The sequence below is a fragment of the Equus caballus genome, chromosome 14 (assembly GCF_041296265.1).
Source record: "Equus caballus isolate H_3958 breed thoroughbred chromosome 14, TB-T2T, whole genome shotgun sequence".
Classification (NCBI taxonomy): Eukaryota; Metazoa; Chordata; class Mammalia; order Perissodactyla; family Equidae; genus Equus; species Equus caballus.
In genome coordinates, this window is record NC_091697.1 from 16,874,393 (window position 1) to 16,901,095 (window position 26,703).

Genomic DNA, 26,703 nt, shown 5'->3' on the forward strand with positions numbered 1-26,703 from the left:
GCATCTGCAAAGGATCATGTTTACATTAGAGAGAAACCAGTAACATCTGCATCCATGTATGTAGATTCCGACACCTACATCTCGCCATCACATTCCTCCAGCAGCCCCAGAATACTCCACAATCACACTGGCAGCCCAACCAACTGGTGGTGTCCCTGAGTGCCACCACTGCTGGGGCCTACCTTGAGGTTGGGAGGAGGATGGGTGCCAAACCCGGTCTCACAAAAGTCTGGCTGGTGTCCAGGAGATCTCACAGCCTTCGACAATCATGTGCCTTTGCTTTCCCAGGTGTTCTCTGTCTCCTCTACGTCATTGTGCATTATCCTGTAGGGAGATAAATCAGACAGGCTCCTGCCTCTCAAGGAGGAGGGAATGCTGGCCTCTGGCCAGACCCAGGAAGAAAGGCTGTGCCCAGAACTCTCAGGTGAGCCTGTGGTCACAAGCTGGAGAGAACACACATACTGAATGCCCACTGTGTGCCAGGCACTCTGTGGGGGTGACTTCATGTCACCCTTCTGACAGCCCAAGGAGGCAGGTGTTCCTATTTCAAAGAGAAGGAAATGGAGGTTAACAGCTAGAAAGCAGGTCTGATTTAAAAGTCTAAACCACACGGAACAGAGATGGCAAAATTGGGAGGAGGATGGGAGGACAGGAAACAAGTTTTCTTCATTACTCTGCCCCCCACACAATTACTGGCCTTATCTCCATCCATAGAACTCCACCCATCCATCTTGCCTTAGGGCCTTTGCACTTGCTATCTCCACCCCCCACCCCCAATGCACTTTATATAGTTGTTTTCTTAATGTTTGGGCCCTGGAATGGCTTAGTTTTGGAGCGCCTGGCAATCCAGCTGGCTCACGGAAAGACTGACTTCAGTTTACTTCTGCAGGCTCCAGCACGTCTCATGGGGAGCAGGACACAGCTTGCCCTTGAATCTGAGAATAAGGACAACTCTCCTGTTTGTCCCTGTCCTGACTGCCACAACACCCTCCTCTCCAGGAGGTGGCGCCATTTAACTGCTTTTTTAAAGTAGCATTGGTGGGAAAAAGGGGATATGAGTCGCCCACTTTGCTAAGAGCCTTGCTGAGTTTTCAGGAGTCTTATGAAGTTAGTAATTTTGGCGGGAGGAGCATCTGGAAAAAGTACCCCACCTACTCCAAGAAAACACAAAACCTCTTATTTGTCTGCTGATGCCTCAAATTCTACAATTAAGACCAGACCACCAAGAGGGCTGGTTACAAAGTTACGTGTAGCTTACAAAGTTCTCTCATAGACATTGTACAATTTAAACCTCACAACAGCGAGAGATGACACTGGTCGAGCTGGATCCGTGATTAACGAAATCAGCTTGATGTTGAGCAAGTTATTCAACCCCTCTGAGCCTCAGTTCCTCATTGTAGAATGTCTGAGCACGGATGAAAGACAATGTAGTTCACATGCCGACCTCGTGCCCAGCACATGACAGGTGCTTGAATAAAGGGTAGTGATCGCTGTTGCTATTATCACTGGTCGCAAAGGTGTTATCATAAAAATATTGTCCGTGGGAGATCCAAGATGGTGCCATGAGTAGTCCTCTTTGTCTCTCCCCCTTCGAGTCTACAATTATTTGGACACTTATCACTTGACAAAGGATATCCAGACAGCATCTCAGGACGTCTGAGAGACCCACGCGACTATACATCGGAAGGCGGATGGACTTTCCTCCGGGAGGATGTGGAAATAGGTGAAAACTCTCCGACCCCGACGAGCAGCCTAGTACCCGCAAGCGGCTTTCTTCCAACGGATGCCCCCAGAGGATCTACACACATCTAGGGCAGGAGCGAGCACACAACAGAGGAGTGACGGTGGAAACAGGTGACCAGAACCCTACCTAAACCCCCTGCAATTACTCCTAAACGCAGAGGGAAACTTTGGAGTTGCACACCTGAGCCCGCGGGGAGAGTCTCTCCCCGCCATTGGCGGGGAGACACCGACTGGTGTTCGCGGCACCCAGAGGGTCCCAGAGAGAGTCGCTGAGGGTACGGAGATCTCCCAGCTGCCGTTGCCCGCCCCGTGGGACTAGGGATTGCCGGAGATCTCGGAGAGGACCAGGGCTGGGGGAAGTTTCAAAGGCCGGCTCTGCGACCTGGACAGGAAGCGCCAAAGTTCCGCCCGGGCAGCAGACAAAACTCTCTGTCTGCCATTAGCAGAGGGGCCACGCCGAGCATTCATGGCTCCGGGAGAGGCCCGGAGAGAATCCCAGAGGGCGGGGCGACCCCCAGCTGCCGTTGCCCGCCCCGTGGGTCTAGGGATAGCCGGAGATCTCGGAGAGGACTGGGGCTGGGGGCAGTTCCAGAGACCCAGCTTCGTAGCCTAGGGGGAAACCCTACAGGCTCACAGCAGCCTTAGGGAAAGCCTCTGCACAGCACCAGTAGAAGGCACCCAGCAACCAGCCACAAGGCTGGAAGACCCCAGGGCAAAAGCAGCATAGCTAGGTGAACTAACCACAGACTGTAGAAGATGCCAATAGCTCTCCTACGACCCATAGAGGACAAGTGAGATTTTGTGGGTGCCGACAGCAACGGAGCGACAAATATAAGTGATCCCACCCCTGGCTGCTGGAAAAGCCCATAACACCGTTGCAGACCCCAAGGAGAGAGCACATCTAGGTGGGCTGCAACAGTAGGCACCAGCAGCCTGAAGCCCCCCGGTGACGGCCCCCACAGCAGAGGAGGGAATCCAAAGGGCCACTGTGGCTACGAGGAGGGGCCCAGGCCCAGTTAGCAACTGCGGACAGGGTTCCTGGTTGGTGCAGTATAAACAGCTGCTCCCCCACCACAGCAGCTGAAACAAGTGAAAGGAGCAACTAAACTCTATCTCCATGCGGAGGCACAAATCAACAACATCAAGCAATATGAAAAAATACATTAAATCTCCAGAACAGAAAGAAAGTAACAAATACACAGAAAACAATCCCAAAGAAAATGAGATATATAACCTAAATGATGATGACTTCAAAACAGCCATCATTAAAATTCTCAATGAGTTAAGAGAGAGTTCTGACCATCAACTCAACGAGTTCAGGAGCTATGTCACAAAAGAGTTTGATACAATAAAGAAGAACCAAACAGAAATATTGGAAATGAAGAACACAATAGAGGAGATTAAGAAAAATCTAGATGCTCTGAACAGTAGGGCCGATAATATGGAGGAAAGAATTACCAATTTGGAAGATGGCAATATAGAATTGCTGCAGGCAGAGGAGGAGAGAGAAGCAAGACTAAAAAGAAATGAAGAAACTCTCCGAGAATTATCAGACACAATTAGGAGATGCAACGTAAGGATTATAGGTATACCAGAGGGAGAAGAGAAGGAGAAAGGGGCAGAAAGCCTATTCAAAGAAATAATGGCTGAGAACTTCCCAAATCTGGTGAGGGAGATGGATCTTCAGGTGACAGAAGCCAATAGATCTCCAAACTTTATCAATGCAAGAAGACCAACTCCACGCCATATAGTAGTGAAGCTAGCAAAAGTCAATGACAAGGAGAAAATACTAAGGACAGCCAGGCAAAAGAAACTAACCTACAAAGGAACCCCCATCAGGCTATCAGCAGATTTCTCAGCAGAAACTTTACAGGCTAGAAGAGAGTGGAATGATATATTCAAAAATCTGAAGGACAAAAATCTACAGCCGAGAATTCTCTACCCAGCGAAAATATCCTTCAAATACGATGGAGAAATAAAAACTTTCGCAGATAGATAAAAATTAAGGGAGTTCATTGCCACAAAACCTCCTCTTCAGGAAATCCTCAGGAAAACCCTCATTCCTGAAAAATCCAAAAAAGGAAAGGGGCTACAAAACCAAGAGCAGAGGAGATAAGTAGAAGGACAACAACAGAGAGTAGCAGCTCTACATCAGAACAGATTAAACCATGGGACGAGAAACAAAGGAAACTGAAGAAAACCGGAAAACAAGACACAAAATGGCAGTGGTAGGCCCCCACGTCTCAATAATCACTCTAAATGTAAATGGATTGAACTCCCCAATCAAAAGACACAGAGTGGCAGGATGGATCAAAGAACAAGATCCAACAATATGCTGCCTCCAGGAAACACACCTCAGCCCCAAAGACAAACACAGACTCAGAGTGAAGGGATGGAGAACAATACTCCAAGCTAATAATGAACAAAAGAAAGCAGGTGTCGCTATACTAATATCAGACAAGGTAGATTTCAAAGCAAAACAGATAAAGAAAGATAAAGAGGGACAGTATATAATGATAAAAGGGACTCTCCAACAAGAAGACATAACACTTATAAATATATACGCACCCAACACAGGAGCACCAAAATTTGTAAAGCAACTCTTAATAGAACTAAAAGAAGACATCAACAACAATACAATAATAGTAGGGGACCTCAACACACCATTAACACCAATGGACAGAACATCCAGACAGAAAATCAACAAGGAAATAATAGAATTAAATGAAAAATTAGACCAGATGGACTTAATAGATATATATAGAACACTTCATCCAAAAACAGCAGGTTACACATTCTTCTCAAGTGCACATGGAACATTCTCAAGGATTGACCATATTTTGGGAACCAAAGCAAACATCAATAAATACAAGAGAGTTGAAATAATATCAAGCATCTTTTCTGATCATCATGCTATTAAACTAGAAATCAACTACAAGAAAAAAGCAGAGAAAGGTGCAAAAATGTGGAGACTAAACAACACGGTTCTCAACAAACAATGGATCATTGAAGAAATTAAAGAAGAAATCAAATTTTATCTGGAGACTAATGAAAATGAGAACACGACATACCAAAACATTTGGGATGCAGCAAAAGCAGTCCTAAGAGGGAAATTCATCGCAATACAGGCCCACCTCACTAAACAAGAAAAAGCTCACATAAGCAACCTCAAATGACACCTAACAGAACTAGAAAAAGAAGAACAAACAAAGCCCAGAGTCAGTAGAAGGAGGGAAATAATAAAAATAAGAGCAGAAATAAACGATATTGAAACAAAAAAGACAACAGAAAGGATCAATGAAACAAAGAGTTGGTTCTTCAAAAGAATTAACAAAATTGACAAACCCCTAGCCAGACTCACCAAGAAAAGAAGAGAGAAATCGCAAATTAATAACATTAGGAATGACAGAGGAGAAATCACAACAGATACCAATGAAATACAAGAGATCATAAGAGAATACTATGAAAAACTATATGCCAACAAATTGAACAACCTGGAAGAAATGGACAAATTCCTAGACTCCTACAATCTCCCCAAACTGAATCAGGAAGAAATGGAGAATCTGAATAGGCCAATCACAAGTAAGGAAATAGAAATGGTAATCAAAAACCTCCCCAAAAATAAGAGTCCAGGACCAGACGGCGTCTCTGGAGAATTCTACCAAACAGTCAAAGAAGACTTAATACCTATTCTCCTCAAACTGTTCCAGAAAATTGAGAAAGATGGAGAACTCCCTAACACATTCTATGAAGCCAACATCACCCTGATCCCCAAACCTGACAAGGACAACACAAAGAAGGAGAACTACAGGCCGATATCACTGATGAACATAGATGCAAAAATCCTCAACAAAATTTTGGCAAACCGATTACAGCAATACATCAAAAAGATTATACACCATGATCAAGTGGGATTTATACCAGGGACACAGGGATGGTTCAACATCCGCAAGTCAATCAACGTGATACACTACATCAACAAAATGAAAAACAAAAACCACATGATCATCTCAATAGATGCAGAGAAAGCATTCGACAAGATCCAACACCCATTTATGATAAAAACCCTCAGTAAAATGGGTATAGAAGGAAAGTACCTCAACATAATAAAGGCCATATATGATAGACCCACAGCCAACATCATACTCAATGGACAAAAACTGAAAGCCATCCCTCTGAGGACAGGAACAAGACAAGGGTGCCCACTTTCACCACTCCTATTCAACATAGTACTGGAGGTGCTGGCCAGAGCAATTTGGCAGGAAAAAGAAATAAAAGGAATCCAAATAGGTAACGAAGAAGTAAAACTCTCGTTGTTTGCAGACAACATGATCTTATATATAGAAAACCCCAAAGAATCCACAGAAAAACTATTAGAAATAATCAACAACTACAGCAAAGTAGCAGGGTATAAAATTAACGTGCATAAATCAGTAGCATTTCTATACACTAACAATGAACTAACAGAAAAAGAACTCAAGAACTCTATCCCATTCACAATCACAACGAAAAGAATAAAATACCTTGGGATAAACTTAACCAAGGAAGTGAAGGATCTATACAATGAAAACTACAAGACTTTCTTGAAAGAAATTGACGATGACATAAAGAGATGGAAAGACATTCCTTCCACATGGATTGGAAGAATAAACATAGTTAAAATGTCCATACTACCTAAAGCAATATACAGATTCAATGCTATCCCAATCAGAATCCCAAGAACATTCTTCACAGATATTGAACAAACAATCCTAAAATTCATATGGGGCAACAAAAGACCGCGAATTGCTAAAGCAATCCTGAGCAAGAAAAACAAAGCCGGCGGAATCACAATCCCCGATTTCAAAACATACTACAAAGCTACAGTGATCAAAACAGCATGGTACTGGTACAAAAACAGGTCCACAGATCAATGGAACAGAATTGAAAGCCCAGAGATAAAACCACACATCTATGGACAGCTAATCTTCGACAAAGGAGCAGAGGGCCTACAATGGAGAAAAGAAAGTCTCTTCAACAAATGGTGCTGGGAAAACTGGACAGCCACATGCAAAAGATTGAAAATTGACCAGTCTTTTTCACCACACACCAAAATAAACTCAAAATGGATCAAAGACCTAAAGATTAGGCCTGAGACAATAAGTCTTTTGGAAGAGAATATAGGCAGTACACTCTTTGACATCAGTTTCAAAAGAATCTTTTCGGACACTGTTAACTCCTCAGTTGAGGGAAACAATAGAAAGAATAAACAAATGGGACTTCATCAGACTAAAGAGCTTCTTCAAGGCAAGGGAAAACAGGATTGAAACAAAAAAAGAGACCACTAATTGGGAAAAAATATTCACAAGCCACTTATCCGACAAAGGGTTAATCTCCATAATATACAAAGAACTCACACGGCTTAACAGCAAAAAAACAAACAACCCGATCAAAAAATGGGCAGAGGACATGAACAGACATTTCTCAAAAGAAGATATGAATATGGCCAATAGACACATGAAAAGATGTTCATCATCGCTAATCATCAGGGAAATGCAAATCAAAACTACACTGAGATATCACCTTACACCCGTTAGATTGGCAAAAACATCCAAAACCAAGAGTGACAAATGTTGGAGAGGTTGTGGAGAAAAAGGAACCCTCATACACTGTTGGTGGGAATGCAAACTGGTACAACCACTATGGAAAACAGTATGGAGATTTCTCAAAAAGTTAAAAATAGAAATACCCTATGACCCAGCCATCCCATTACTGGGTATCTATCCTAAGAACCTGATATCAGAAATCTCAAGAGTCCGTTGCACCCCTATGTTCATCGCAGCATTATTTACAATAGCCAAGACATGGAACCAGCCTACATGCCCAGAAACTGATGATTGGATAAAGAAGATGTGGTATATATACACAATGGAATACTACTCAGCCATAAAAAAAGACAAAATTGGCCCATTCACAACAACGTGGATGGACCTCGAGGGTATTATGTTAAGCGAAATAAGCCAGTCAGACAAAGACGAACTCTATATGACTCCACTCATAGGTGGAATTTAGTATATTGATATGGAGATCTGATCGGTGGTTACCAGGGAAAAGGGGGGGTGGGGGGAGGGCACAGAGGGGGAAGTGGTGTACCCACAACATGACTAACAAAAATGTACAACTGAAATCTCACAAGGTTGTAATCTATCATAACATTAATTTAAAAAAAAAATATATTGTCCGTTATTTTTTCTGGTTATCAGACTGGGGCATTGAGTGGGGTCTCTTCCTTAGGAGCCTCAGTCCCCCCTCCCAGCAATGCTCTTCTCAGAAGCCCAGGCCCTAGCGTTCTTCTGGAAGGAACATGGGACAGGGAGGCACCTTTGAAGGATATGCTAGTTCCCTGGGTAGGGATTCATTCTGGGAAGGAAGCAAAAGTAAGCAGAAGCATTTCCTTTGGTGAGGGTGGGGATTTTGCTGAGGAGGACTGTATGTGCTAAAAATCAAAGGGGAGATTCCACAGTAGCAAAACCAGTTTCGCTGTTAGACACGTGTAAACTGCAGCTGCTCAGGATGAGTGCCAGCCCCAGGCTGGGGTTCGTGTCGATGGACCCACATGCACATGCAGCTGGGGAGGCTCCGGGAAGGCAGCAGGGGTTTCCAGGGCCACAGGCTCCTGGGGGAACTGGAAGCGATGACCTGGGTTATCAGTGAACCCAGGAGATAAGGTTCAGGAGAAAAAGCGGGACAAAGGCCAGAGGTAGGAGAGAGCCAGCCCAGGGGAGGAGCGTTTCTGAGCACAGCCAGGGAAGGTTGGTTACCTGATGGCTTCCTGCTGGGCTGGGAGCTTTCCTCAGTCCCCATGGGAGGGAGAGAGGAGATGAAAGGGCTGTTGTCATGGCAATAGGAAATCCTCTTCTGTGCCACTAGGGCTGGGTTCAGGCCAGGTACAGGTGGTCAGGTGGGACAAACACTGGGGGAAAGCAGTTTGGGGTCTTATGCCAAATACTTTGGCACCCATGTGCCTTCCTCACCCCTGCCTGCACCGGGGCAGGGCATCCCAGTGATGAGGAGCCTCACTGGAGCCCCCAGTCTTCTCCTTGGGGAAATGCACAGGATTTGGCTCCTTGGGGCATGAGAGGCTGGAGTCTCCACCCTGCAATGATTTTTGTTAGTCTGCAATGACACTCTGACTATATCCTCTCTCTGAATGGACCTCTACTCTAGGCCTGTGTCCTGCCCTGGTCCAGCCTGGTCCTCCCTCTGCCCAGCTGGGAGCCGTGGCCTCAATGGCTGCTCTCACTGGACTTGGGAAGCCATTTAGGGCACTGAGTGGTTGGCAGGTCTGGGGACATGACACCACGTGCTGTAGAACGACCCTCCTTTGCAGCTTCTGGCAGCCCATCTCTGAGTACAAGGCTGCTTGTCATCTCTTGGCCTCCATATGGTGGAGGCCCCAGGGCTCAGCTCTTGGTTCGTATCTCGTTCCTGCCTAAACTCACTCCCCTGGTGATCTCACCAGGCTTGTGACTTTAAATACCATCTCCCAGCTGATGACTTGAATGTCTGGCTCCCTTAAACTCCAGACTCAAACACCCTACTCCCTACTTGTCATCTCCACCACTGTTGTCCATCTCAGGTTCCACATCCCCCAGTAAAGCTCCAATGCAGCAAGAAAGACTTCTGCCCCTCCTGCAGGTTTCTCCATCTCGGTTAGCAGCAACTCCAACCTTCTGGTTGCTCAGCCAAAAGCTCTGGAATCACCCTTGACTCCAATCTTCTCCCTCCCCACATCTAATGCATCAGAAACTCCTGTCGGTTCCATCTGCAAAACACATCCAGAATCTGACCCTCCTCCTCGCCTCCACTGCCACCACCTGGTGCAGGCCACTGTCAGCTGCTGCCTGAACTGTTGTCGGCGCCTCCTCCCTGGTCCCTCTGCTTCTGCCCAGCACAGGAAGGTCCCCCTAGGCTTCAGGGACTGAAAAAGGGGCAGCTGAGGGGCCTCAACTAGAGGTCTGGGGCCTCCGACACTGGACAAGCCACAGGCTTGTCCACCCATGACACTGCCTGCTGTTGACTGGAGCCTTGGGCACATGAAGGCCCGTCACCCAGGACCCCCTGTGGGGCTCCTATACCACAGGTTTTGACACCTTGACACTGGAGAACAAAGGATTTGGCAGAGAGTATCTGTGAGTCCTGGGGCAGATCCCTGTCCTGGCAGATGGGCCCACGTGAGTGCCAAGGGTCCTTCCTTGAACCCCCTCTGTGCCAGGGACAGCACACCACCCACCACACCCCACCAGGTGCCCACTTGGGCTTGAGCTGTAAACTCCTCAGACTGCTCCAGGTGGGGTAGGCTGGGGGTCCCCCAACCCTCACCCCTTAGAATCCTAGCCTGAACAGGAGCTTTTACCATCTGGGGCTCAGCAAACTCCCACTGAGGAGCATCCTAAGCCCTGGCCTGTGCACTGGTGGGGGCGCAGGGCCGGGCTCACCCGCGCAGCTCCTACAGCTTAGCCTCGGCATCATTCAGGCTGTCGGCTCAATGTGCTCATGAAAAGTGGGCCAGGAGCTCATGCAGTGTCAGGATGTGCCTGGGATCTGCGGCAGGGAAAGGTAGGGGGACAGAGGCAAGAATGGGGAAGGATAGAGGGACAGGGAGACAGAGGCAAGGAGAGACAGTGATGATACAAGAAAGAGACAGAGCAGCGATGTAGAGGCATAGAGAGAGAGAAAAAGGGGGAAGAGACTGGTTCTCTCAGCTCCCAGCACTCCTAGAGCAGGGCTGAGGACGGATACCCACAGCACTTCTGATCCCAGACTCTAACTTGGAGGATCCTCAGGGTCTTGTCTGGGACAGGAGCCCAGAGCTTGAGGCTCTACCCCGGCAGGAGACAGGGCCTGGAGGTGAGCTCAGGACCAGGAGCTCCCCTCATCTTCCCACACTGCCTGCTCTGTGGAGCTGGACAGCCCTGCGGTCAGCCGGGTCAGGGGCTGGCTCCAACCACATTCTCCAGGCAGCCCAGGGCTGGGGGCTGTTAGGGCTGTGGCTTCCTCCCAGTTGCGGCCTTCATTGCCATGGGCCCCCAGCAGGCTCCCCAGGCATGCACCCTCAAGAACAGCGCTGGGCACCACCTGGAACATGGGGTCAGTGAGGAAGGTCTCCAGCATCCTCTCCTCACAGTTGGTTTGGCCTCCTGGTGCTTCAGCAGATTGTCACAGTCGCTGTTCACTTGTAGTGGGCCAGGATCTTCAGGCTGTACTGGTGGCTGGGGAGCAACTCCTGATAGATGTTGAGCATGGGCAGCAGGATATGGAACAAGTCTGCTGGAAGAAGGGGAGGTGAGAGGGCAGCCAGGGGCACCCTCGGGGAGACAGAAGCCCCACAGGCCCTTGGCTCACCCAGCCCCACCCAGGGAGGTCAGGCCCAGGTTCAGACCTCCCGCCCCAGAGACACCCAGGCCTTTGGGGACAACTCTGGCACCACTGCCCTCTCCAGGGTCAGCTAGGTGGCCCCAGGCATTGGGACCACATCAGAATCATAGACTTTTAGAGATGAGGCCCTCTCTAGTATGACACCTGTGTATTGGAGGGTCAGAGAGAGCTGTCATGGGCGCTGCGGTGTGCCCCACCACCTGAAGGGTCTGAAGGGCCACCCCAGCTCCAGAGCTTTGGTGGGGTCGGCTGAGGTCCCTGTGGTAACTGCATGGCAGCTCCACATTCCCTTTGGCCCTGGCTTCCCCAAGAGGCCTCCCACCCAGAGTGTCCTGCCTGTGACAGAAGTGACCCATCCAAGGTCATGAGGTGAGTCATTAGCTGGCCTAAGTCCCCCATTCCAGGGCTTCCCCCCAACATGACATGTCTTCCTGAGTCACTGTCCCTTCATCTGTATGTCCCTTTGTCCACACATCCCTATCCTTCCAGCCTCCCCAGGTCCAGCAAGGTGGGTCTTCTGTTGGCCTGCTCTATCTCAACCTCCTGCCTTCCAGCCCCCAAAAGCCCAACCAATCTCCCCAAACCTACCCTGCGATACTTGATTGGCAGGGATGGACCCACTGAACCCTCTGCTTATAAACCCCATTAAAAAAGAAAACACTAAACTCTAAGTGGGAGCTCTTACACAGGGCATTCAACTAACCGATGGACAGCACCATCAACCATGCAACTACAGAGAGCGCAGACCTCGCCTCTCTAGGGCTGCTTCTTATTGTGACCTTGGAGAAAAGCAGGGCTCCTTGACTTCAAGAAAACAAAACAAGTGTCCAGCTCACCCTAGAAGCCTCCGTGGCTGGAGGGCAGGGGAGCTCTGGAGAGTCCGTGTCTGGCCTCAGTCGTCCCTTCACCTCCCTGAGCCTGTTGCCTCATCTCTATAGTGGAGGTGACACTAACATCCACCTTTACCTCCTGAATTAAGAAAGTGAAAAACAAAAAGGTAAACTCAGTGTGAGAGAGGTGTGATGCAGGAGGTCCTGCCATGCATCCCTGGGGCAGTCAGGGTGGTGCAGCCAGCTGAGAGCAATGACGCAAGGTGTACGGAGTGGGAGCCTTGACCGTGTTTATACCCTTTGTGTCAGTCATTTTGCTTTTGGAAACCTGTCCCAAGGAGACGCACTCTCATATGGAGAACACTTCACATGCAGAGATGAGTGTTTCTAGTAACAAAAAGCTGGAACAAACAGCTTTAAGAGCCAATGATGGGAGATGGCTGTGTGGATGATGGCATGTTCACAGGTACTGGAGCATTATACAGCCATCAAAAAGCACAATTTCAGCATAAGAAAACACTTGTGCTATAATGTTAAGTTAAAAAAAAAACCCACAGCAAGATTCAAATTCTATAAGCAGTATGTTTGCCATTATGTAAATAAAATGGTAAGGAAAAACCCAAGATCTATGCATAGAAAAAAATTGGAATAAAACACACCAAAGTGTTTACAGTGGTTATCTTTGGGAAGCAGAACTATGGTTGATATAGTTTTTAGCATTTTGTACATTTCTGGATTGTCAAATTTTCTCAAATTGGTACATATATATGATTTTTAAAAGGGAAAAGTAGGAGCTGACCCAGTGGCATAGCAGTTAAGTTTCCGTGCTCAGCTTTGGCAGCCCAGGGTTCGCAGGTTCAGATCAAGGGCACGGACATACACACTGCTCATCAAGCCATGTGGTGGCAGTGTCCCACATACAAAATAGAGGAAGAGTGGCACAGACATTAGCTCAGGGGCCAATCTTCCTTCCCAACAAAAAAGGGAGGGGAGTAGATAAGAAACTAAAAATATATTGCTTCCTCCTAGAAATACAACTTTTGCCAACTTGTCTTTCCTCTTCTGCTCCCTCTAAGGGATTCTGTGGGTTTGTACGGAGCCACTCTATTATACTCTGGGAGCATGAAAGCGCTGCCCGCCTGGAGGAGGGACTTCTCAGGTTGCAGGGCAGGGACAGTGGGCAGGAGGGGCTGGCTGCTCACCCAGGCCCAGCATGGGCCAGCAGGAGACAGGGCCTTCGGTCCTTGGTACAGATCTGGTGCAAATGCATGATGGGCTCACCGACAGGGAAGGCACAGGGCAGGCTCCAGCCATGGAGTTCCTGCCCCTCCAAGGGGCCCTCACCTCCAAGTCCAGCAGAGCTGAGGGGCCCAGGGAGAGGGCAGGGGCTGCCACTGCCTGTGGGACTCTAGCAGGAAACCCCTTTCTCAAGTGAGACCTTATGTGAAAACCCCATCAGCAGGATGGACTATGTAATCTGTGGGGCCCAGTGCAGAACAAATATGCAAGACCCCTTGTTAAAAAATGACAAAATTTCAAGATGGTGATGGCAGAGCATTAAACCAAACACAGGCTTTTCTAAACACGGGAGTCGCACGCCCAGGAAGCTAGCAGAGGATAGGAACTGCTCTGGCTGCCAGCCTTCCTTGCACCCCCAGTTCCCACCTGCTGGGAGTGCCCCAGGGCTGGCCTTGAACCACATAGAGGAAGCTAGAAGGACTCTGGGGGTCACCCATTTATGGACAGGAAAACTGAGGCCCAGAGAGGAAGGGTGATTCCTCCCAGGAGTCAGGGGCAGCCCCAGCCTGGCAGCCTGTCTCCCCTCTCCCTGGATGGTCTGTCTCTCAGCCACACCAGAGGCCCCTCTCTGGTTACATTCTCCAGGGGTGCTCTCTGCTCCCTCCCTCTGTGATGACCCAGCACTTTGTCTGTTGGAGGCCCCCCGACCCCCCGGTGTTTTCCACCTAGGGGGGCTGTCATGGGGCCCTCCCCTCTCCCAGCAGTTTGTGCCCTGAAAGCAAACCCCTACCCTGGGGGCTCAGTCTCTCAGTACAACGAGAGCAGGGAGTGGAAGGTGCTGAGTGGGCACAGAGACACCCCTGAGCTGTTTGGACACACGTCTAAAGAGAGCAGCTCAGGAAATCACAAGCATGCCACAGAGCCAACTCCGCTCCCTGCTCCCTTTTCAGAGCAAGTGGATTTGTCCCCTCAAGGCCACTTGCTGAACCACAGAATGAACAGCTCTGACAATGGAGCGAATGGAGCACTTTGAAAGCAAAATGGGACCATTACCCACTCTCCACTTCCAGTTTGCTAAAATTACCCCGGGCTTGTGCTTGAAGAGCGGCTGGAAATATCTAACGAACAAATATTCAGTGTTAATACAGGCTTTTTTTTTTTTATTCTGAGAACCTTTGCACACTGAAATAAAAGCTGATTCTTTGATCTGAACTCCAAAGGGCAAAGGGAAAAATAAACACACGCACACACACACACACACGCAGGCTTGCAGGCTCCGGGAGAGCTCAGAGACACAAGGATGCCAGGTCAGCATCCTCACTGCCCTGATGTTACCACCTCCATGCCAGTCTGCTTCCTCTGCCAGTTCTGGGATTTGCGTGTGGTATCCTTTTCTCTTTAGGATGGCGATGTGTGTGTGTATAAGTAGTCTGTATGTAAAACCGGTGGCACTCTTCTCAGAGAGAGGCATTCCGGGACATCTACTGACAAGGGACCAGGCAAAAAACAGGTACAGTCAAGTCAGGTGCTCTGCTCCGTGCACAAGCAACACCGCCAGTCCTGGAGTCTTTATTTAAGGATTAGGCCGGGTGGACAAAGCTCTGGAGAGCTGTGAGCCTGGGGACCCCACAGAAGTTGGGCCATGGTCCATCCCTACTACAAGCCAGCATCAGGACGGCGGCAGGAGCCCCAGCCCCCGTGAGCTTGCAGAGGCAGCCTTTCTCCAATGCTGCAGGTCCCTTCTGGGGATGCACTTGCTTTGGATCCTGGCTGGCTTAGCTGATGCCCAGGGCCTGCTCAGTTGATCCTTGTCAGTGATGGACATCGAAAGTTGGCACTTTGGCTCACACCCCCACTTGCCAGCTAAAGTCTGGATCTGGCTGCCCACCCAGCTCAATGCCTGGCATCTCAGCTGGGCCCTGCCCACTCGCCACCCCAGTCACTTTCTTGGCCCATCAGAGGCAAACCCTTGTTTGCCACACCCCTTAGGGGCACCACTCATTGGCTTCTGCCCAACCCCACTCCCCTCTCTGGAGATAGTGTCTTTAATCCAGAATGTGTTTAGTCAGTGCAGTAATTGATGGAGGAATTAATCCAGGTTTTGTTCTTTTTTGTCAGCAGCCAGATTTTGTTAAAGATCTCTGTATTTCTTACTTTTCAAACAGCTGCCACATAGCTCAGTTCTCTCCCCTTCCTTCTTGATTTCCTCTGACCTCTTCCAAGCCCGACAGGTGCCCATCTCTATCTTCCCTTGCACCAACCCTGATGACGTCCTGATGGGGCCTCTGTGGTGGGCACCCCGCTGGGCACAGGTGAGACACAGCTGGAGGTGGGTAAGTCAGCACCTTTCCCTGGAGGAGCTTCCAGCCTCTGAAGGGGTCAGATACCCCACAGGTAACTTACACTCCAACGAGGCAAGGCCAGAACAGAGGTGTGCACCTACTGCAGTGGGAGGGTCTCACCATGGAAGCAACAAGGGCTACCCAGAAGTAGTTTCAAAGGATAGGAGTCCAACGGGTGGGCTACGGGATGGAGGGAATTGGCGCAGAGGGGATGGTGTGAACAAAGGCACAGGGTAGGACAGGGTGTTGAGTGCAGGGCAGCAGGGGTGGGTGTGGCAGGAGGAGACATGGGAAGCAGGACTCAAGGCGTCGAGGCTGGGCCATGAGGAGGCGCTGCATGGGGAGGGGTCAAGGCTGCCCTCTCCTACTTCCCCCAGAGCAGTCTCCTCGCTGACCTATTCTATAGAGTGGGGTTCCATGTCAAAGCTGGTTTGCAAAGCTGATTCCATGGCTAGTTTTACTTTACACCCTGAACTAAAGATCTCTGCAGGTTCTTGCAGTCAGCCTTCCAGGGTTCTGAGTGCTCCCAGCCAGTGAAACCTCTCGACCACTTCTAAACTCCTACCCCGCCCTTTAGGGCTGCCTGAGCTCTCCCAACTCACTTCCAGTCATAAATGGGAGAAAAATGGCTACTGAAACATTCAAATGGTGCCAAACTGATCATTCTACAAGAGGCGAGGCGTATTCTCAGAGGTAGATGCTCCCTTTAGATGGTCCTTGGAGCTTTTTGGTTATGAAAGATGAGGTCAGATAGGGTTGTTAAGATGGGAAAGAAGAGACTAAGGCAGAGCTGGATAGTATTGCTTAATAAATTCTGTGCAGACTTTTGTTTGGGTGTGACCTCCCATTATTTCTAGGGAGAGATGGCTGGAGATGAGGGCTCCAGGGGTAGAGTACAGAGGGAGTAGAGACAGGGCTGGCGTCCTGGATATGCGACATGTGCACAGCCCCACGCTTAGCAGGGCCTAATGCTTGGTTTAAAGCTCTGCTGTTGCTGCCTTGAAATTCTTAAGGGCCCTGCCTTTTCATTTTTCACGGGGCCCAGCAAAGTATGTTGCTGGTCCTAAAAAAAAGGTGTAGACAACAGTATATTGGTAAAGGATAAACGACCAGCTCTCTCAAAGAAAAACTCTGACTGGTAGCACTGGCCCATTTCCATAGTGTAAACTTTCCTACCATAGCCCATTTTAAGCTGCCAAACGGTGAATAACGAGCTTGCAAAATTCTTGAAAATTTAACTGGCTCTTGCAATCTGGTATGAGCTGGCCCCACCACATCACTGGGTGCAGGGCAAGGGTCTTGGTAGACAGAGATTATGAATGACACTACCACCACCAAGATGGCACTAGGGAGTGTGCAGAGAGACGTCAGTGTGAGGAGAGGAGGTCAGTGAGAAATCCTTGTGGCAGGAAAGGCTGAGCGACCTGAGAGCAGGGATGTCTTCTATTCATTGTTAAGCTGTTTTCTGTTTCAGTAGTGGAAACCTCCTCTATTATATCCAAACCTTTCGGAAAGCCTGGTCCATCCAACAGCCTATGTCGGGGGCTTGGGGACTGGAGGAGCCACAGCTGGGTGTCATTAGGGCTTTCTCAGATACTCTGGTTCTCCTCCTCCTGGGACATGGCAGGGCTGTACTTATCAGTCCCCTGAAGTCAGGTGTGGCCATGTGACTTGCTTTGTCCAAAGAAATGTGAGTAGAGGTGTCACACATCATTCGCCACATTCCCTCCCCTGCCATGGGACTGGAAAATTTCCTGATGGTGGGAGCCCTGTCAGCCTGTGCGTCCCTGACTCTGCATGAGAACGCTGTGGAGCAGAACCCAGAAGGGACACACCGTGTAAGTGAGAAAGCAATCTTTGTTGTTTTAAGTCACTAAGACTTGGGGGCTGTTTTTAACTGCAGCATAATCTAGCTCGTCCTGACAGATACATGCAGTGACCACCAGGGGGAAAAGTGCAGTAAAGACTGAGTAAAGGGGCCAGCCTGGTGGGGCAGCAGTTAAGTTTGCACTTTCACTTCTCGGTGGCCCAGGGTTCACTGGTTCGGATCCTGGCTGTGGACATGGCACCGCTTGGCAAAAGCCATGCTGTGGTAGGCGTCCCACATATAAAGTAGAGGAAGATGGGCATGGATGTTAGCTCAGGGCCAGTCTTCCTCAGCAAAAAGAGGAGGATTGGCAGTAGTTAGCTCAGGGCTAATCTTCCTCAAAAAAAAAAAAGACTGAGTAAAGACAGCTGCTGTGGGAAGCAATACAGGAAGTCAGGAGAGCAGAATTTGGAAGCCAGAGGTGGCCAGGAGAATGTAAGACCCTGGAAATCCTCAGGAATATGGGGGACGGGGCCTGAGGGCTATCGGAGGAAAGATGGACCATGAGAGCTTCAGGCCATCCAGGCAATGCAGTGGTTCCCTAACATGCCCCTTTTATCAGGCCCATCTCCTCGGCAGGAAGGAGTAAGTTGTAGGGCAGGCACAGGCCCAGGATCTGGAGCCAGGAGATCCCTGGTTAAGCCTGGACCCTAGTGCTGGAAGTAACCTTGGATCAGTCCCTTCCTCGTCTATGGACCTCAGTCTTCAGATCCCTCCCAGCTCTGATGATCTAAGACGCTCTGTCTTTGTCATGGGGGTCACTCATCACTTACTCCGCTCCTCAGTGCCTCCTGCCTACTGGATGACCTACTTTCTGGGAAACAGGCTCTGTTTCACCTTCCTGGAGCCCACCCAGAGCAAACAGGTGCCTTCTACCCTGCAGGATATGTAGGTGTGAGAGACAGAAAGGGACTGCAGCCAGAAAGCCTCACCAAGCTGATTTTCTTTCAAAGTCTTCTTTAAAGAAGTCTTTTTTTTTTTTTTTTTTGAGGAAGATTAGCCCTGAGCTAACATCCGCTGCCAATCCTCCTCTTTTCGCTGAGGAAGGCTGGCCCTGAGCTAACATCCGTGCCCATCTTCCTCTACTTTATATGTGGGATGCCTGCCACAGCATGGCTTGCCAAGTGGTGCCATGTCCGCACCTGGGATCCAAACCAGCAAACCCTGTGCTGCCAAAGTGGAACATGCACACTTAACCGCTGCACCACCAGGCTGGCCCCTCAAAGTCTTCTTTAAAAAAAAATTGTTTGCCCTGGAGAGTAATGCACTCAATTGGAACCACTGCTCCAAATTCCTACCAAACTGGCCTCTGCTGCCACTCTTTCTCTCTCTCTCACACACACACACTTTCACTCACAAGTGACCAGTTTTGTGCTCCCCAGCACTAACGGGGCTCTGCCCTTTGCACCCACCCCTTCTCTGGCCTACCAACCCCTGAAACCTTTTAAGGCCACATGCAACATGAACCCACACCTTCTCTGGCCGAAAATGACTCATTTTCTACCTGGGTTCACACCACAAGCTATTATAGCACCGATCAATCGCACTCTACCACAATCTGACCCTAAGGGTGGAAAGGTCCGTGACTTTACTGCCTACCAGAGCCTGATGTCCATTCATTCATGAAGCCCTACTGAGTACCCACCATGTGCAAGGCAGAAGGGACAGAGTGATAAAGGACAGTGCTGCCTTGAAGGAGTCCCCAACAGGCTTGGTGGGGCAACAGACACCCATGGAGCAGGCTCTGATGTGGCATGCCGAGGGTGGGAAAGCCGTGGGAGCAGGGGGCAGGGAGCACACTCTGGGCTGAGAGTCCCTGAGAGCAGGCATTTGCGCTCGGTAGGATTCCAGCAGGCAAAGAAGTGTAGGGGTGACAGGAGCATTCCAAACAGGAGCACCAGCATGTGCAAGGGCCAAGAAGTGCACAGTTCATGGCCATGGGGCACTGGCTGGAGTCCCAAGTGATGGGAGAAGAGGAGCCTGGAGGAGAGGATGAGGCAGTGGTCAGCTGATCTCACGCAGTGAGTGAACAAGTGAGTGAATGAATGAATGACACCTGGACACCCTTGATCATGAAGCCACTAACCTGGAACTGGGGCCAGGCCTCTTCCCTGGTCTCTAACAGGGGCTCAGCTTGGTTTCAGGGATGTGTGCAGGGCTAGGATAGATCCCAGAATGAACCAGATAGTTTAGACACTGGAAAAGCCCCCATCCCGGGAGCCACATGGGAAGAGGCTACAAGTAGAGTGGAAGGACTGGCAAGCAGACAAGCAGACCTGGGTTCCAGTCCTGGCTCTGTTGCCTCCCAGCTGGATGAGCAGGGGAGGTGACTTGAGCTCTCTGAGCCTGCTTTCTCATTCAATCCTATGAGGATGGTTATGAAGACTAAGGAATCAATCCTGAAGGCACCTGGTGAGGGGTTAGAGGAGGTGTGTGGAATCCGAAATTTTTTTGAACTTCAAGTTCCAAGTTGATGTGACTGTTACCTCAGAGCTTCAGCGGCATGACAAGGTAGAAGTGGCAACTTCAGATCTTTGAACATTCCAGGCAGAGCTGGCTTCATGGGCGTGCGATAGGGTCCTATGCTCAGAAAGCCCCGTGCTTGGGGCTTCAAGTTCTGCAGTTGCCATCTTGAAATTCTTCATCATTTTCTCTTTGAATTTGTGTTTCCTAAGTGATATCTGATAGGACAATGGAGTATACCCCAGGGGCTTGGAACCCCAGCTCATGCCTGTTCCTGCCTCCTACTGCCTCCCTGGATGGGTTCTCAGCTGCTCACTCCCCACACCCTGGGACCCTCGATCTTTGCTACCCTCTGTCTGAGCAGAAATTGAGTTGAGTCAGCCAGAAAGACTTTCATCCCACCATAACCCTCCACCCCCTGCAGGGTCCTTGGTGTAGGTGCAGAGAGGGTAGGTCCAGTGCGCACCCCATACTGTCTCAGGGCAGGGTGAGGAGGCAGTGCCTAAAAATTAGGTGGGTGACACAGCAGGGCCTTGTGCCCACCCCTAATCTAGGCACTGAGTGCATCATGGCACAGAGGTTAGGGGAGACTGGAGGTTGAAGTTGGGGGACTCCTGTCTGCCATAGGTTGGGGTCGTGGGCTGTGGAAAGGGGAGATTGACTTCCCCACTCCAGCCAGGGCCTTGCATTTTCCCCTTGCATCAGGCCCTACAAATTATGTAGCCAACCCTGACTGCAGGAATCTGTGTTCCCATTTTCTCCTCCTCAGATCAGAGTCCATGGTCCTTGTGTGATGTGGCTAGATGGTTCTAAGCACACTGGTGAGGTGAGGGGGTGAAAGGCAATCAGATCATTCGGTAGTGGGGTGGACAGCTGCTGAAGGGCATCTAAAGGACTGATAGCCAGTGCCTCCCAAGCTTTAACGTAAATGGAATCACCTGGGATATTGTGAAAATGCAGATTCTGATTCCGGAGGTCTGGGTGGGGCCTGAGATCCTGCATTTATAGTGAGCTGCTGCTTCATGGACCACACTTTGAGTACTGAAGTTCCAGAAGGCTCAACCTAGCAACAGCGTGGCCTCCAGATCACTGCCTGGTGAGCCTCTGTAGGAGCTCTTACGACAGGCAGGAGGAGGGGACTGCTTGGAGCTGAGCCAGAAGCCCACACTCTAATGACCTACCAGGGACCCTGTGTCCCCAGAGTCTTGGGCTGATACCGTGGGAAGGCTCAGTCAATGTTATCTTAAGCAGAGTAAATAGGTACTTGCCCATAAATAACGTGACTGAATCCTCACAATCTTGTCAGGCAAGTATAAAAAGGCTGTTTTATAGATGAAGGAATGGAGGCACAGAGAAGTTGGGGGGACTTGCTCCAGGTTGCAACTGTTAAGTTGCAGAGAAAGGATCTGAACCCATCTGACTCAGGACCTTCCCATTCTGCCAGCATCACTGAATTTAAGTTTGGAGGCTGGCACACCTGTGGCTGGGAGCTGGTCCTCCCTGCCCATCATGTGCCTCCCTGATCCCGCAGGAGCCCAGGGTGTGAGGTATTGATCCTGGGCCCAGGGTCCCCCGACCAACTTCCTCTGCACCCCTTGCCAGCAGTCACCTCTGCCTTCAGCCACTGGATATCGATCTCCCCATCCTTGACCTGCTGCCGTAGCTGCTTGGCCACTATCTTCTCCACCTCCACCATCTGTAGCAGGTGCAGGTACTTCTGCACCAGCCCTTCACGCTCCATGGCCAGGGTCTGGTAGCTGTGGATAGATGAACATGGTGGGTAAGACACTGCCTGCTTGCCCCCGAGAGATCCAACCAGAAGTGGGGTCCCCCACTGACTGCACTTAGGAGAAGGTCCTGACTCCCAGACACAGTGCATGGAGCCTTGACTTGGCTGCTGTACTGATGCTGATTGCTCTGGCCCCTGGAACCAACTCCTGTCTCACACTCCAACCTCTGCTTCCTCTAACTGGTCATGTTCTCCAACGCGCGCCTCCCTCCTCCCCCGGCCAACTGCAACAGGCTTTATACAGACTTACTCTCTTAATTATGGGGCTCATGCAGCTGACGACTTTAAATTAAGTCAATGCTCATTTACCATTCTGAAAATCCTAGGGCCCTTAAGAATTATGCTAAATCTACTCCACCTGTGCTCTATAAATGACAAAACAAAGCCTGGATGGCAGCACATCTGTTTCCAACATGGCTTACTGAGTATTTTAAGCCCACTGTTGAGACTTACTGCTCAGAAAGATTTCTTTCAAAATATTACTGCTCACTAATAAGTGGTGGGGTTCCCCTGTTGAGAATGATGCTGTTGTCCCCTCCCTGCCCCACCCCCCCACCACCACACACACACTCACACAGAATAGGAAAAGTCTTATGGCTCACAATGCCAGAGCAGGGAGCCTCAGGACTTTCTCCTCAGCGGGTACAGGTGTGGGCACGAGGGAACAAAGAGGAGGGAGGCGCAAGCTGTCAGCACACATCAAAAAGCGCGGAGTCTGCTCCTTACAAGGACAAACGGGGGTAAGAAAAACATGCATTCACAATGGCTTGCCTTTATATAAAAAAAAAACACCAACAGGAAGCTCAGGAATGATGAAAACTGTACTGGGGGTGGCTGGAGTAACGGCGCTGGAGGGGACCCAGAAATGTCCGCAGTGAGTCTTTTCCGACTTTTCTTACAGATTTAAGATAAACAGAGAAATTTATATACATCATATTTTACTATTTGATAGTCTTTAATTTTAACTTTTGTACACAGGAAAGCATTCTAAGATGTTAATTCCTTTAAACCACTAACAGTTACAGAAGAGTAAGCCGTACAAAATGAAAATTTCAAATCTCCTGCTAACTGAAAGGACAAGCAGCATCCTAGTTTTTCCTTCCACTCTCTCTCACACGGGGGTATTTTCAGGAATGAGGAGCAAATTATAATGCAATAGGGGTTTGGGCTCACCTCCTTAAGTGTAATAGGATTTTCAAAGATTTACATAAGCTTTGATTAGTCTTCCTCACATCAATTAAAACAGGAATTCTTTTGTTTATCCTTTAAATTTCAATGTTCTCTAGAGACACGCACATACACTGACGTAAAAATGAAAAATGTGCCTGAAGACTTAGTCATCTCACATCTTGAGATTCTCTTGCCCAAAAGGAACAAAAATTCCATTTAGATCCACAACTTTCTTGCCTTACTGACATTATCTCTTTCAATCAATTTACATTTTTAAGCCCCAGAAACTCAAAATGCTATTTCTCACACAGGGAATAAAATGACAAGTGCTAAGGGAAACCGGAGCCGCAGGGCTGCCCTGTTCAGTCGATACACGAATCCAACAGAAAGAAACACAAACACTGAGTCGGCAGACGCGCCGCCTGCCGCCCCCGGGACCTCAGGGCGGGCACACTCCGAGTCGGACACACCCCGGGCTCTCGCGGTGGGACGGAAGCCTGGAGCGACGCAGTCCCCGGCGCAGGAGGGCTGGGGGCAGCTGGCAGCCTCAGGAAGGAACTCGGGGCGCTCCCACCGCGTCCCCTGCCCGGGGAGGAAGAGCGGGGCTCCCCCTCACCAGTGAGGAAGCTCTCAGCAGGAGGCAGGTTAAGGCTGTGACCCAAATGAACCCCAAATGCATAAACCTTAACCCAGACCCAGAAGTGGCCTTCGCCGACCTCCTCACGGCGGACGAATTACGCTCCGAGGGCCCTGAGATGCGCCCGCCTGCAGAGGGCGCCCCGGAGGGCTTCCAGCGGAGGGCTTCCCGCGGAGGTTCCACACGGCGCACCGCGGCCGCGTCCTTGCGGGCCTCTCGCGGAAAACGGCCACAGACAAACGTAAACCTTTGAAAAAGCCGTCCCTGACTGCGGACAACGGCGAACCAGAGAAACGCGGGGCGTCCGCCGCCCGCAGGACGCACGGCTGATGGCGGCGGGGCCGTGGGTTTGAGACCCTGCTCCCGAAACCCCTGGACACTCAAGAGGGCCGGGCGCCCCAGCCAACGGCCCTGCCCGCACGCCCGCGGTCGCCGGCGAGAGGACGGGCCGCGCGGCCACAAACGGACGCCGTCCTCGGCCCCACCCCACGCTGCGGCCGACGACAGACGCGCACACTCCCGCCCCGCCGCCGGCGTCCGGCAGGCATGCTTGCCTGAGGCGCGCACGCCGGCTGCGGAGTGCCGCCCCGCCCACCTGCCCACGCTGCGGCCCTGATCTGACAGAGCGGTGCCCCGTTTCCTGAGCGACAGCGGGGCAGGTCACATGGCTGAGCAAAGCGAGCTTCCGCTGGGAGCGGGAACCTGTCCCCGTTGGGGACGTTTGCTTTTTATTTTTTCTTTCTACTTCTTCGTGTGTTTTTGGTGTGGAAGGCTGTCGCTGAGCTAACGTCCGTGCCCATCTTCCTCTGTTTTGTAGGTGGGTCTCCGCCACAGCGTGGCTCAGTGAGCGGCGCTAGCTCCGCTGACCGGAACCGCGAACCGGCCGAGGTAAAGTGCGCGGACTTCGCCACTCGGCCGCCGCCCGGAGGACCCTCCTTTTTATTTTTTAACTTTTTAAAAATGTATTTGTGCAGGAAGATCGCCCTGAGCTCAGAGCCGTGCGAGGGCCCCTCTGGGCCGGGGCCTCTGGGCCGGGGCCGCCGGGCGAGGCCGCTGCTCTCGCGAGGCTGGCTCGTGGCGGCGCCTAGAGCGGGAGCGCCGGGCCCGCGGGTCGCTTGCCGTCAGGTTGTGGAGGGCGGGGCGCCCGGATCAGGCCGACCGCGGCGAGCGGGTCTGCGGCCTGCCCTGCGGGCTGGGCCGGCGCCCTTGTTTGCAGACGCGCGAGCGGCGACCTGGCCGCCGGCGACAGAGCCCAGCTCCGGTGTGATCCTGGGCGGCGGCGCGGAGGCTCCCGCCTCGTCCCCTCGGCCGCTGCGGCGCTGCGCCGGGGCACCTGCCGGGGCACCTGCCGGGACAGACCGGACGGCGGCCCCTCGCCCCGCCCCGAGCTGGGAGCCGCGCTCGGGAAGACTCCCAGGGAGACGTGCTGCGCCAGAAGGAGCTTTATTCTAGGTAGCCTTCTCGTGTGTGCCCAGAGATTTTGACATGTAAACGACTGTGATAGCCCTAAGGCAATTGGATTCCTATTTTCATCAATATAAGAAAAAACAAGAAAACGTTTTGGAAATGTGGAATATATCTGAAAACGCTTAATATGCTTAACACATTGGTTCAAAATTCCTAGTGCATTTACTTATTTGAATAGCTTTATTAATATAATGCACGCCAGGCAATGCATCCTTTTAATGTGTACAATTCTGTAGTTTTCAGTATGTTCACAGATATATACAATTGGCGCCACAATTTTTGCACATTTTTGCCACCTCAAAAGGAAACTCCTGCACCCTTTAGATATCACTTCCCCATCTTCCCGTCCTCCTCCCAGACACGCTCTTGGGCGACCTCTGCTCTTCCGGTCTCTATTTCCCTACTCTGGATTTACATATGAATGAAATCATATAATACGTTGTCTTTGTAGTTGACTTCAGTCGGTTAGCATAGTTTTTTCCAGGAACACCCATGTTGTAGTATGTATGAATACTTCATTTCTTTCTATGTCCAAAAAATATTCCATTGTATGGATAACACATGTGTTGTTTAGCTCTTCATCCTTTAATGGACATTTGGTTTGTTTCTACCTTTTGGCTGTTATGAATAACTTTGCAGTAAACTTTTGTGTCTAAGTTTTTATTTGAACATATTGACAAATAGAAATGGCAAGCAATAGGATATATTGGAGTATATGAGGAAGCCATTTGGTGTAAACCTAATTCGGCCTGACTTTGTTTTTTCCAAAAGGGGCTGACATGGCAATCAACCATGCATTGTATATCTGCTTTAAACATTTCCTATGGCAAGAGGAAATGGCCTTAAGATAAAGGTGCAACTTCTCCCCACATTGGCATTTCCTTAAGGATTAAGCAGCTTTCCTTAGGCTAGGAACTGATTGCTGTGCTCACCTTTGACCACCCAGCTCACCTGTGACCACCCAGCTGGAGAGAACAGACCTGCCACCCTTCTGTGTTCACCGAGACAGCAGACCTACCTGCTGTTTCCATCAATCGCTGTGCCAACAGAGCAGTCTCTCGACTATTGTAAAAGGGACATTTCAATCATATGTGAAACATCCTCTCTGGGGGTATATAACCACTCTGTGCACCCCACTTCTTCGGTGCCCTTTCTTCCTTCAGGAAGAAAGGCCCCAGGCCATGGTCCTCAGATTTTAGCTCAGAATAAACTCTCCTAAATTTTCATTTATAGATTTGTTATGGATTATTTTCGTTGACAATATGTTTTCATTTCTCTTGGGCATATACCCAGGAATGAGTTGATGGGCCCCACAGTAATTCTAGGTTTAATTCTTGAGGAACTGACAGACTGTGTTCCAAAGTAGCTACAGCATTTTGTATTCCTACCAGCAGTGAATGAGGGTTACAATTTCTCTGTATCCTCCACAAAGGTTATCTCAGTTTTTGATTCTAGCCATCCTAGTGGTTGTGAAGTGGTATCTCATTGAGGTTTTAATTTGAATTTCCTTGATTACTAATGATGTCTAGCATCTTTTCATGTGCTTTTGCCCCATTTGTACATCTTCTTTGGAAAAAATGTCTATTTACATCCTTTGACGTTTTAAAATTGGGTTATTTGACTTTTTTTATTATTGAGTTGTAAGGTTTTTTTATGTATTTTTGATACAAATCCCTTCTCAGATATATGAGTTGCAAAATTTTCTTCCATTCTGTGGTTTTATTGTCCCTCTCTTGCTT

At 49.9% G+C, this 26,703-nt stretch overlaps 1 protein-coding gene and 1 long non-coding RNA gene across 6 annotated transcripts in view; one reads left to right on the forward strand and one right to left on the reverse strand.

The window, feature by feature from the left end:
- On the reverse strand, positions 1-23,961 carry LOC111767703 (ras-specific guanine nucleotide-releasing factor 1-like). Of its 5 annotated transcripts, XR_011424965.1 has the most exons (6): positions 23,577-23,709; positions 22,293-22,405; positions 21,511-21,658; positions 11,997-12,129; positions 10,861-11,049; positions 1-324 (listed from the first exon to the last, which is right to left on the reverse strand). XR_011424965.1 is itself a non-coding variant. In XM_070232853.1 (5 exons), exons 2-4 carry the CDS (start codon positions 22,388-22,390, stop codon positions 11,998-12,000), a joined length of 378 nt encoding a protein of 125 aa, XP_070088954.1. In that variant the 5' UTR covers positions 22,391-22,405; positions 23,577-23,934; the 3' UTR covers positions 7,760-11,049; position 11,997. The 5 variants fall into 5 exon arrangements, 1 of the variants encoding a protein (XP_070088954.1); XM_070232853.1 differs by lacking the exon at positions 1-324 and having other exon boundaries at positions 7,760-11,049; positions 23,577-23,934; XR_011424966.1 differs by lacking the exons at positions 1-324; positions 22,293-22,405 and adding an exon at positions 22,462-22,584 and having other exon boundaries at positions 7,763-11,049; positions 23,577-23,718.
- Positions 23,668-26,703, forward strand: part of LOC111767704 (uncharacterized) — a 12,703-nt gene continuing 9,667 nt past the window's right edge. Inside the window, exon 1 of the long non-coding RNA XR_002799481.2 lies at positions 23,668-24,949. This is a non-coding gene — a long non-coding RNA (uncharacterized lncRNA). The remainder of the gene's footprint in view (positions 24,950-26,703) is intronic.